Raw genomic sequence first — 13602 nt, 5'->3', positions numbered from 1 at the left:
AAATAACAAATTTAATTATCAAAATGTTGACAAGTTCAAAGCAAAACCAACTAATAACTGTAAATCATATTATGGGTCTTTTGATTATGAATTTGAAGACTTACCACCATTTGAACCAGCATCAACAACATATGTCATAGATGCTTATGAAGAAATTGATAAAATAGAACAGAATTCTTATGACAAACAAGATATGGTAAAAAATCATAACATAAAAAAAACTGATGACATTTTTGCTGGCAACAAAAATGATAATTTTTATGAAATACAATATTCATTTTGTATTTTATGATCCATGTGGTTATTCAGAGCCTGGTTGGTCACTTCGTAATTCCTTATGTTTATTATTTTGGTTGACAGAAAGAGATTTGACGAGACAATAAATATATTGTCAGTGAGAGGAAAAAATAATGAATCATCAATGTTTTATACAATTAAAGCTAAAGAATGTTTAAATTGATTTTAATTTGAAACTTATGAAATAGTCATTAGTACCAGATTTAGATTTAGATAAAATATCAAAGTTACGATGTTTATTACTTGGTTCTGGTACACTTGGTTGTTCTGTTGCACGTGTATTAATTGGTTGGGGAATAAAAACAATAACATTTGTTGATAATTGTCAGTATTTAAATTTTTTATTGATTCAATTGTTGTCTGTATATATTTTGTATTTTAATAATGAATTTATTTTGATTATTTACTGCAATATGCCAAAGGGTGTATCTATCAATTGCTGTCTCAAATTTACATTGGGATGAATGCATAAAGTATCCTGAAACTGTGCATACTGCTCCACATCAATATATTCATGTTTATCATCACGTGGAATCATCCTGCGGCAAATATTATGTAATAGCTGTAGCAACAATAATAACAAGTATACGATCAACTCGACGAAATCGTGATGAATTTAAAATGTAAAAACGATTAGACCAAACACCGAAACAGCGTTCAATAGGGTTTCGTGTCCTAATTATAGACTCATTGTATAAATTTTCAGCAGGTGTTTGTGGATTTCGTAAAGGTGTTAAAAGATAAGACGAGAGTGCATAATCACTGTCACCAACAAGTAATGCATCTCCATATCTTCCTGCTTCAAAATTCGTATGAATATTTGAGTTCAGAAAAATTGTAAAATCATGAACTAAACCTGGCCATCTTGCTACGATATCAATAATCTCAAGATCTGCGTCACAGACAACTTGTACGTTTATTGAAAAAAAACCTATTCTATTCCGGTACAATTCTGCATCATTTCCACCTAATTATTATTCATTCATATGTTTATTTGTTTATTTATTTATTCATCTATTTATTCATTAAATTATTTATTTAATGAGAAAAAGTTCACCAAATGATTCAACCCTAACTTGTTTACAGTCAATGGCTCCTACGATACCAGGTAAAGCTGCTTTTCGGAAAAACTTTGGCTGTGCTAAACGTATTTCTTCAAGTGTTGATGAAAATCGTATAAATTCACCTTGTAAACTTGCTATTACCTTTAAAACTCTATAAATTACTTGCATAAAAGCACTTGTTGCATAAAATCGCGAAACAACAAGTAACTGGGTCACTGGTGGTACTGACCAGAACCCGAAGATGTTAAAAACATAAAAAAGCGGTACCTGGACGACTAAGATAGTAGGGTAATAAGGTTGAATGAATTTAAAAAAAATACCTGTCAGTGACATTTGTAATAAGAGGACTGATTCTATGTAAAAGCATCCTAGCAGCATTTTTAGATAATCGAAACCTTCGACGGAATCGTTGATCATTCAAAATTATCCAATAATTGTAACGGGGTACAAATATTTGCAGGACTTGAAGAATATCGAAGTCATAGTCAACTTCAAAGTCGTCTTGAATTTAATCCATATTTTATTACAATTAATCATTTTTTATATTAATAACGTATAGAAATAATATTGAATTATATTGAAATAATATTGAATATTAAAACCAGAATAAAAATCAAAATTATACCATATTATTCTATAATAGTTACTTATAACCGTATAATTATTTTATTGGAAATAAAATAATTATTGTTATTTATTATTGAGAAGTCAATCAAGGTCACGTGTACAGTCAAGGTCCATGTCAGTCGAAATTTAACTATCTTTTATCCAACATCAACACTATTAGTAAAGTTGTGGCATTTTAATAATGAATTTACCATTTTATTTAACATTATATTATTTGTGTCTGACTCAAGTTTTCATAAATTATTTGTGTTCAATTTGTGTACTCTTCTCGCGTGTATTTCAGGTTCCCTTTACACCTCCGTACATTACGCTAATTATCCCCCTACCTTTCTAATGTATCTTAAGTGAGCAGGATAAACAGGGTTAATTAATTATATATCAGGCAAGATTATTTTATCGAATAATAATTAACTGTTTGATACTTAATCCGGCTACGATATTTCACTTTTTAAATTTTTTTTTCCGATACAAGCTGACCGGGGATCGAACTGATGATGTATAAATTGACGTGGTAACGGGTACCCTTCAGTCCACTCAGCTACGGAGAGGAACTGCAATTAATGTAAAATTGACTTTCTTTTGTATTTCGTCTTTCCGTATACATTACTATGTGAACAAAGCAAAATTCACTTAAAATTTTGTAATTGATATAAAACACACAATAAAAATCTAATCGTGAATCGTATCTTTTAAAATTGATGAGTAGCACAATTAGCATTCTTAGAACTTGCGTGCTGAGTGATTATTTAAACGAGAGTCCATTGTCAATTCTACTATGTAACGTAATTAACATTAATTTACACATAGTACTTTTGACTATTTCTACAGTAAACGAAATCTTGCTCCATAGTTAAATTAGATATGATTGGTTTAACTATGTGCCTCTTTTAAAATATATCGTGTAAATAATGAAAAATACAAAAAAAAATATTATATAATATTAAAAATCCGATAACATTCACCGGTACTATAGTAACATAGTAAAGCGTAATATTTTTTTCTTTCAGTGTATGTATAATGTGTATACTTAATAAGATTCTATATAATGTTGAAAAGAAAAAAAAAAAAAACTGTTAAAATTCATGTAATCTGTATATGTATTATTATGTAATGCTGAATAAACCAAACACTTGGTTTGAAATTACTATAGTGCTTTGTAATTTTAATTTCATTTCTGTGACTGGCTGCGAGAGATGATATTCTACAATAAAAATTATGTAAAAATTCGTATTCTCTGAAACGCGTTCATTAGTATCATAAATTTTCGTCGTGAGTATTAGTGTTTGCTCTATTTTTTAATAGATTTCACAATAAAATTATGTAAATTGACACACAAAATGGCCGTCCGACTGATAAAAATGTTATGTTATTTCAAGCCTCTCTACATCGTTATCTACTGTAGGTAGACATAGGATTGAAAAATCGTAGCCGGATTAATTATTAGACAATCAAATATTGCCCTGTAAAATAACATGATGAATTTTTAATTAGCCCAATTTACCCTGCTCACTTAAGAAAACAATAGGAAAGTTTGAGAAGATAGACGCGTAATTTAGAAAGGGTAAACGACAACTGAAATTGACGCGAAAAATCAAATACGAACATAGATATAATTCAATAATAAAAGAATTAAGTCAACACCAATAATTTATAATAAGACAATACGTTAATTTTATTTATGAAGAAACCACCATGATTTGAATAAAAATATTGCATACAAAAACTACACTTAATTTAACGCAAGTTTAAAATATAATACGGAACGGAATTTACTTTAAAACAAAGGCCCAACGCGTCGATAATCAAGAGAGAGAATATCACGTTAAAATTACAGAGTCAGTGGCTAAAATTATTAAATAAAACGACCCTTCAATTAAATATCGTGTAGCCCGGAAAGTATTCAACTAGATTGAGAAGCAATCTAATTGTTAAATAAATGGAACACTGATTCTACAACCACGTAATTATAGCACTTGATATTGGACGACAATTTACTCGAAATTACACTGATAAAAGCGCGAACAAACAATTAGTATTAAATTATAAATATACTTACAATAACTGCTTAAGAAATGACGTGGACCTTGATCTTGACTTGGCTTCTAATTATTTAATACTGGGATTATTTTATTAGCCAATAGAAATAATCAATGTAAATATCAATATATTGATATATACGCCAAAATATATACATATATATTTATTGAGCTGGATTGATGATGAATTGTAGTGTACAACAAGTGATGCACTCGCGTTACGCAGAATTTAAGTTTATTGTATAGAAATCGTAATTTCATCGTCCCGAAAAATATCTGTTTATTTAATATTTTTTATATTATAACCAAGCGTTCAAAGAAAAATTATTGAGGCTATTGACCAAGCGATTTATAATTGATTCAAACTGAATTAGAATATACTTCAAATCAATTTAACCAATTTAATATATAGCTGAAAACTATATATATCTATTTAAAATAATCAAAGTAATTGAATTTAAAAATTATTGAAATATTAAATAAATGAACTTGTAAATGAACCGAAGATAAAAAGTTTTAAAATTGAAAATAATTAAATTTTCTAAGTCTTTATTCGAGAAAATTAAAAATATTCTAAGTTTTAACTCAGAAAAAATAAAATTTTCTAAGTCTTTATTTGGAGAATAAAGCTTCGGCGATTAAGTAAATACTTAATTAGAGCTGGATGAGCTATTTATGGTGCAGGGACTGCAGACCAATTGATGTGTAAAATCTAGATCGATCAACATTGGGACTCAATCATCCCTTAGAAAAATGGAGATCTTTCGGGGACGTTCAGTTTTCTCTTGGTCCATTTCCTATTTTCCTTAGTCTACTTATTTTCTATTGGTCAGCCTTAAAAGCGTGATCTTTGTTCATCAATTGAAAATATTTCTAATTAAAATTTTATAACATGAGTGGTATCGAGAGAATCCTTGTATTTTTAAGATTCTGTCAATATCACTCATTGTACCAATTTATCATGTGAATTGATTATTAAAATTGGCGCCGCCAATTGGCAGTTTATTAATATTAAAACGAAATAATATATTATAAAAATAATACATACCTTTAAATGACTCATTGAACACTTTAAAATTTGGATTAATTTAAACACTCATGTTTTTTAAAGAAATTTTCAAAAATATTACTTGATACGTGTTGAGTTAAATAAATATTTTCTGCAAAAAACACTTTAATGTTCAATTAAATGTTAGAAAATAATTTCAAAATAATATTATAAAATCATTCACGTAAAATTGATTATATTTAAAATACACAAGTATTTGAGCACTCATTGAGCACACATGTATTTGCAAATATCATTTCATTATAAATTATCATTCAAATTAAAAATTTAAGTGTTCGGTAAAGTGATGAATAGTATCCCCGTTGTCTGACTCTAACCTCGATATAACGATACATTTTTTCGATTTTTTTAGTTCAAATTCTAACCGCAAATTGATACGGTATCCAAATTCAAGGGAACTCTTTGGCCCTTTAACTGTGGACTCTGCCCTCTAGTGGACTCGAAAACCGGCCCCTAATGTTTACATTGCACCCTCTTAATGTATGTATTGTATCGACTACCGGTCAAAGAGCCACATGGCCCCTTGGGGCCAAACAGAAAATAGAGAGGGCCAAAATGGTTCTCAAGGGGCCAATTTGGCTCTAAAGAGCCATATCTGGCAACTCTGATTGGCGGTATTGCCGATTGGCATTAGTGCTGGCTCAAGAAAATCATTGAGGGTGCAAAGTCTCTGGCTCCCCTCAATGTATTACTCTTGCCTTGTGTAAGATGGAGCTCAAGGTATTAAAATATGTCTTAAGTATATATAATAAAAATTAAATTGTAATTAAAGGGAGAGAAAAAGGAAATGAGAGGGTGATAAGTGAAACAGAAGGTGGAGAAGAAACGGAAAAGGCAGATGAAAATACACAAACAGAAACAAAAAATGGAGCTAAGGGTATCAAAATATACTTTTCAACAAATAGTTTTCATGCAAATTGTTTATTTATAAAAAGTGTTTATATTATTTTTATTTTTCCTCATACGTATTGCTTTCATGGAAAAATTGATTTGGCAATTTTAAATAAATTAACAAAAAATAGATTGAGTATATATGATTCAATCAATAAATAAATAAATATCTAATTGGATAAATAAATAAATGATAAAACAATTTAACCTTCAAAAAGCTTTAAAAATAAACCAACAACTCAAAAAAAAAATAAATAAATAAATTGAAGAATAAATAAATCAAAAATAGATCAAAAAATGAAGAAATGATACAACACTGACGAAAATAATTGAAAAAAAAAACTGAATGCTGGGGAGAAAAAATGTAAAAAGAAAAACGCAAATTTATATATATTTTTTACAATGATTTTTTTTAATAAAAAGGATAATATTATCATCAAAATGATTATTGCTATCATTATTATTATTATAATTATATCACCTGAAACAGAAAAATTGGGGAATAGAGAGAAAAGGAAAAACACATAAAAAATTAATTATCAATTTTATTATTATTATTATTATTATTATCAATACAATTACAAAAAAAATATGAAAAAAATAACGTATTTTCCCCATGCTATGGCCCCTCGGCACCAGAGTCATGGAAATGGTCATCCAGAAGGCATGGAACATCTAGCAGGACCCTCATAGCACCAGTTTCTTTTTCGAACATCCCTGAAACAAAATAAATAAAAAAACAAGATTAAAAAATGGAATAGTTAAAAAATTGCATTTAGAAAAAAAAAGGATGAAAAAAATTACTTACTCTCAATCACTCTCGTTGTATCTCTGATATCTATATCCAGCTGATCACTTATCATTTGAAGTTCTATAATAAATACAAATAACTGGGAATTACGAATAGCAGGAAAAGAATTAAAGAAAAAAAAAAGATAAACGAACAAATAAAAATTTAACTTACTTTTGCGCTGATGTGAATTCTTCTTCCAGCCGATCTGTCCAGCCCTGTATCCTAATTCCTCTTCAACAGCTTGGTTTTTTTATTTCTCTTCCTGGTAATTTTTCTCTCCACTGAATTTCTCTGGAAAATAAAAAAAACAAAACAAAAATTATTTTTGAAAATTTTATATAAAATAATAAATTATAAATTAATAAATGATAAAAATAAATATAAGTAGAGTTAAAAGAACAATAAAAAGAACAGATAAGTATATAACCACGCGCACCTATGGAATGATAAAAAACAGGAACGAAAATAAATGAATTATAGATTACAAAAAGAAAATAGGAAATTGAATAGGAAATAAAAAAAAATTATATTAAATGTACTTACTTCCTCCACTAAACTTTTGCGATATTCTTTCATAATGACACTTGGACGTGAAACCATGATTAGGAATTAAACAAAAAGATTTAATTAAAGGATAAGGTTGCAGGCAAGGATGTTGGTTGAGACGAAGAGAACTGGGATTTTCCGCTAGAGAGAACTTTCGACCAATAAAAAAAATTTATAAAGATCCCAACCAATGAAAAACCAATAGGAAAATTCGATGGTGTTGCTCGTAGAGAAAAATGTTTGCATGAAGAAAAAATAAAAAAAAAATGGGCGAAATATTAGGCGCGGATATTTCTAAATCATTATTTTTATTTATTTATTTTCTTCATATTTAAGATAAAAATATGATGAAACAGTTGCTGAAGCAACTGTGCCTGCCCTGCGGGGGGAACTTTAATTTCTTTATTGAAATTCGTGATTACAAATTTATTTTATTTTCTATTGTTACAATGATTACTGTTACAACTAAAAATTATTCATCCATTTTGTTTTTTCCTTCCATATTTTCTTTAGTAAATTTAGTATCTTTACTCGGTTTATTAAATTTTTTTTATTCAAATTTTATTTTACTTCATAATTACTGTCGTCTGCTAATGTTATTGTTCTTTTTTTCAATAAACGTCCTGTCATTGCATATATAAATTCTACTTCATTTATTGCTATTATAACTGCGGTGATATCTATGTAATAACATTATCAGTATTGAAAACTTTTCTTTTTTTTTTTTTTTTTGCTCAAATAATTTTACCTGCAGATGAATTATTTGGTAGATGATTTCTTGTATTTTTTTGAATTCGAAATTAATTTTCAATATATATTCATTTTCCTCATCGTCTTCGAATTTTATATTAGCCTCTACTGGTATCATTATTTCTTTATTATTTATTGACGAGTATTGTTCATTAACTTTTCTCACTAATCCTCCAGTGATCATATATATTTTGTTCAACTTGAATATTCAATAATTTATCATATGTTAATAATTTTCCTTTCTGTATTATACATTTTATTGATAACGGTACCTCAATCAATCTATGATATTTATTTGCAGCTTCTTCGAAAAAAAAATAGATCTTATTTTGTCACTTTCATTACATATATCCATCGTAAACTTTTTACCAGTTCCTCGTTTGTTTTTCTATTCCTTTATTTCACTTTTATTTATTATTCGTGCCCGAATTGTGTCACTGTATTGAATTTTTGATTTCATTTTTTATGTAAATTATATTCATTTCTAATTTTTGACTTATCATATTCTAATTAATTTTAAATTTGTTATTTTTGTAATTTCCTTTTTCATCAATGTATTTTTTGTTGTGTTTTTATCACTTAGTTTTATTTTTTTTTCTTCATTTTTGGATTGTTCCCTCCTTGTTTTCTTTTACCCATTTCGATTTTATTGGCTTATGATTTTGAAAATTTCGTTATATCTGTTTTCAAATTGGTTGAAAATGATAGATTTGATACTGCCTTATCTGCATAGTTCGTAGTCTCACCACTACCAGCACTTTATTATTCCACACTACATTATCTACCAAGATCTAAATTTTCAAACTAGACGTCGCTACTGTTTATTGCCAATCAGCTGTGACAGCTGTATTATATTATATATACATAATGTCAAAAATGAGATCTCCACCAAGACGTAGCTTATCTCTGGACCTCACTGAGGACGTAGTATTCAATTCTTAAAACTTTACGACAATTAACTCTCAACAATCAAGTTCTAATAGTATCAAAATGTCACAAACATCTGGCTCAACTATTTCTTTGGCTGGTAACCGTCCTAGACGTCCACGTAAAAACACAAAATCTACCCCAATTGCTGGTACCCAAATGACTAATGATATTACACTTGATCAAATCAAGGCGTTGCTCGATCAACAAACTGCATCGATTGATCCTCAATTAAATAATATTGTTGAAACACTACAATCTTTCTCAGTTACTGTAAATAAAAAATTTGAATCGATTGATGCTGAATTACCTCAAATCAATAAAAGCATACAAACATTAAACACAACGATTGGCAACAATACAACACAAATTACAATAAATACAACAAATATTGCTGATAATAAAACAAATATCACTCAAATAAGTGATGATATAAACAACAGTAAACTAATATTGGAACATATGCCAAATGTCATTGTTTTTGGCATACCTGAAGATCCTGATAATAACCTAAATATTGAACAACGTGTTGTAAGTGATCGAGGTAAAGTAGATCAGCTAATAAAGTTTGTTTCTGATTCTCAACTGAGTGTTGGTAATGTCAAAGTGACCTCGTCACGTATTCACACTCATTCTGGCACTTTAGCAGAGCTCATAATGACAAAGGTGAAATTTAATAGCATTTTTTATAAAGATGTTTTTGTGCAGAGATTCATGGGATAAAAAAAGTTGAAGTTACTGATAAATTGGATGAGCAAGGTGGTCATTTTACAGGACTTTACACCTGCTCAACTTGCTCAAAGACGTCAGTTCACATTACAGCTAAATCGAGAAGGTGTCAACAATGCAAGAGTTAGATTTATAAATGGAGCATTCAAAAAAATAAACAACACTCAACCAACAGCGTAATATCATCAAATAATAAGTAATTATTTGATAACAACAAATAATGTACCCTGTCTAACATTGTAAACTCTCTTTTACCATCGCCTTATATAATATTATACTTACTCACATATTATGCTCTGTTATAGTAGTTATATTGTCACTGACTTTGGCAGTTGACAGTAAATCCATTAAACTAATGCATTTTATACATACTGGGATAACATATTATTGTTAATATCAAAAGATACACTTGTATATTATAACATTGTTGAATGAATTCTACATTTTTTGTTATGGAAATGATATACCAATTATCAATGCTACAAGCTAGGTACAAGCTCTCTGGCTACATCATGTCTTTGAAATGATGTCAATCATTTTATTGTAACGAAACAACAAAAGATCATTTGTTGTATTATCAATTATCATATCATTTCGCAACTAGTTATAATTTAATAGGGGTAAATTGTTTTCTATTTTTTCTTTTTCTTACGTTACTACGTTTTTTGCACTTGCTTCATGTTACTATCAGTATAAATCAAATGATAATTCGAATGTTCAAATTAGTATAATAGTCAGTGCAAATGTCTCGGTATGTAAAACAATTTTCCGTTGAGATAAAAGTTTAAAAGCTTTTAATGATAATTAATTTAATATAAAAATATTTTTCGTCTATAAAAATCATATGTAATTACCACTTTCTCAGACTAGCTTTGTAGCACATCTGATAGCTAATATATTATATTATTAATGCAAAGACTCTTTTCATATATTTTTGAGCTAATATCTAATTTTTTCTATGTTTATAAGTTTGTAATAATAATATTCTCAATAATAATACATGTCAATATTATTTTGTAATCTTGTAATAAATTGCTTCTCTCAATTTTACCCTGGTCCTCATTATAGCTACTTTAGGGCTATGTATGCGTGATCGTCAGCCCCCTCTCTCGCGAACGCGTATGTTCGCGCCTTTGTATATTCATATAAATACAAACAGCATACGCGCAATTTGTTGTTAAATTAATATTTCAGTAAGTAATTAATAAAATTATCTGAAAATTTGTAAAAAACTTCTTGATATACTGCTCAACAATATTGCCACTGACAAGTTACTCAACTTTTAAATTTTTCCGACTCTTTTTTCATTCAAAGTTAGACAAATTGAATTTCTCCTCGACATTAAAAAATCATATAATAAAAATTAAACAATATAAATAAATGAGTTTTTTGATTATACTGTTGCAATCGGTAGCTTATAATAGAGCTACAGTCAAAATTTCAAGACTGTTTATTACTTTTTAAAGAAGTTGTCTCGAGTTATATGATTAAAAAGAAGTATTTTTTTCAAAAAAAAAAATTTCGTTTTTATTTTTTATCCCGTAAACTAATTATCATATAAAAAAGTTTATTTGGAGAAAAACATGTATTTTTTAATTTTATCGACGACAGTATTTTTTTTTTTTTTTAATTTTTCAATTTTAATTTTTCTTAATTTCCACCCACAGCAACATAGCATTTTCTTGTCTTCGAGCGCTCGACGTGTTATTGCATCCGGACCCTCAATTATTAGCAACTCTTTATCCTAAAGAAAAGTATGTTATTCATTATAGGAATTCAAAATAATATGAATGTTTAGGGATGAAAATTGAAATAGTACATTGAGTTTTAAAATTTAAACAAAGAGCTTGGTTAAAACCATATGTTGACTTAAATACTGAAATACGTACCAAAGCAACATCACTCTTTGCTGAAAATCTATTTAAATCATTATTTAATACTTGTTTTGGTAAAATTTTGCGGTCAACACGTTCACAAAAAATAATTAAATTAGTATCAACATATGGTGGTCGAGGTGGAGGAAGAGCTTTGATATCAAAACCCGATTTTCACAGGTCTTTAATTATTGATGATTTAGTTATTGTTGAAATGAAACGATTGAGTATCATTTTTGATAAACCAATATATGGTGGTTTTGCTATTTTATGTATTTCAAAAACAGTCGTTTACGATTTTTATTATAATTATATAAAGGAGGAATTTAAAGATAATGTCAATTTTGTATATATGGATACTGATAGTGCAATTTTTGAGATTTTTACACCGGATATCTATGAGTTTATTCGTAGAGAATGTAAGAATTTTCATACATCTGATTACCCTCTAAATAATCGATATAACATTCCTCAAAAAAATAAAAAAGTACCAGGTATTATGAAGGATGAATGTAATGGGAAAATTGTGAAGGAATTTGTTGGGTTACGTTCGAAAGCATATATTTATTTCTAGTTAACATGATTTGAATTTTTAAATACAGTTGGCTTTAAAATTGTGATATTGTCACCTTTGGCTGGTGCCATTTTGATTGTGCGATGTTTCGTATTATTATATTGTTCGATTAATTTTGGCGATATTTAAACCCACTTATAGATAACTAAAGTAAACTAAATTCAAAGCACAACTTATTTTTAATTGTTCTAATAAATCTTTCGGCTATTGATACTTTCATGCAAGTGAAAGTTGAATACATATGAACATTGTATTCTTTTAACATCGCTTGAAAAATGGAATTATAAAATTCTGTTCCTTGATCCACATGAAGATTTTTACAAACTCGCCCTTTTTTGAATATTGATTCCATTGCAGCTGATACTTCTTTTCCAGTCTTGCTTTTGAGTTCAACAGCCCAACTGAATTTTAAAAAAATATTAATGACCGTCAAAATATATTTATATCCAGAATTTACAGATGAGTGTTCAATCATGTCAACAAGATCAGCTTGCCAAGTTTCATCCTTATCTCGAATATCAACTTCACGTCTTGGAAAATTTCGACGAGCTCGTGCATGAAGCTCTCGTACTATGTCTCTTTTAAATTCAGTCATGTTTCATTGAGAGTAGTATGATGACTGAATTTGAACAAATGTTAATGTATAATGTTGGCTTTTCTTAGTTCTTCAATGTTTGACATGATTTCATTATCGTGACTTGGATTGCCAGCTGCTCGTGAAGCAACTAGAAATCTCAAACGTTCAACAAGCTCGTTAGGATCATTCCAATAAACATAATTAACTTTAAACTGAATTTAACTTTAAATTATCATATTTGTTGGTAGTAAACCAGAACCATGATGTTGTTCACTGTTTATGTGAGGCAGTATAAATGTAATATACTTTTGCGATGCTGAATTTTTCACTGTATTTTTAGAATTATGATACCTTAAATGTGCATTTGTGTTGAGAAGAATTTGAGCATAATTTTTTTCATTAATTTGAGTGACTTTTGTTTTTTCTGGGGATTTTATAAATAATAATTCCAGTAGTCCTTGGGTTATTCCATACGTTTCATCAGCAATATTCATTTGATTATTTTCGAGTAGTATTTCAGCATTCCCAATTTTGTATTCTCCACTGTTTTTTCTTTTAACCTCATAATCTTAATCCCATTGTAAAGTATCTATTTTATTTAAATACTGAATTGTTTAATCATTTTTAAGACCTGTTCCATCTGCCTCTTCCTCTATCAGTTGTAGATCTTCAATAGTATTATAGAAAGCCTCTGTTTTCTCATCAGAACTGAGATTTTGTTCTGTGTTTATATTTGCAAAATTACTTGAATGTGTTTTATCAGAAATGATACTGTCTCCTTCTCTGTCAGAATCATATGTGTTGTCTTTACTAATTTTCCTTTTTTTATGATTTATCGTTGGTGTTAT

At 28.5% G+C, this 13602-nt stretch overlaps 1 protein-coding gene across 1 annotated transcript; it reads right to left on the bottom strand.

Moving 5' to 3' along the window:
- Positions 1 to 700: 700 nt before the first annotated feature.
- On the bottom strand, positions 701 to 12772 carry LOC122850867 (putative nuclease HARBI1). Its single transcript, XM_044149924.1, is given in 5 exon segments — positions 701 to 857; positions 859 to 1264; positions 1355 to 1585; positions 11395 to 11473; positions 12635 to 12772. Coding segments are annotated over 5 exon segments (1011 nt in total).
- Positions 12773 to 13602: the final 830 nt, after the last annotated feature.

Source organism: Aphidius gifuensis, linkage group LG3 (assembly GCF_014905175.1).
Source record: "Aphidius gifuensis isolate YNYX2018 linkage group LG3, ASM1490517v1, whole genome shotgun sequence".
NCBI classification, from domain to species: Eukaryota; Metazoa; Arthropoda; class Insecta; order Hymenoptera; family Braconidae; genus Aphidius; species Aphidius gifuensis.
The sequence above is the reverse complement of the archived record's forward strand: the minus strand, read 5'-3'. Positions and strand labels throughout refer to the sequence as shown.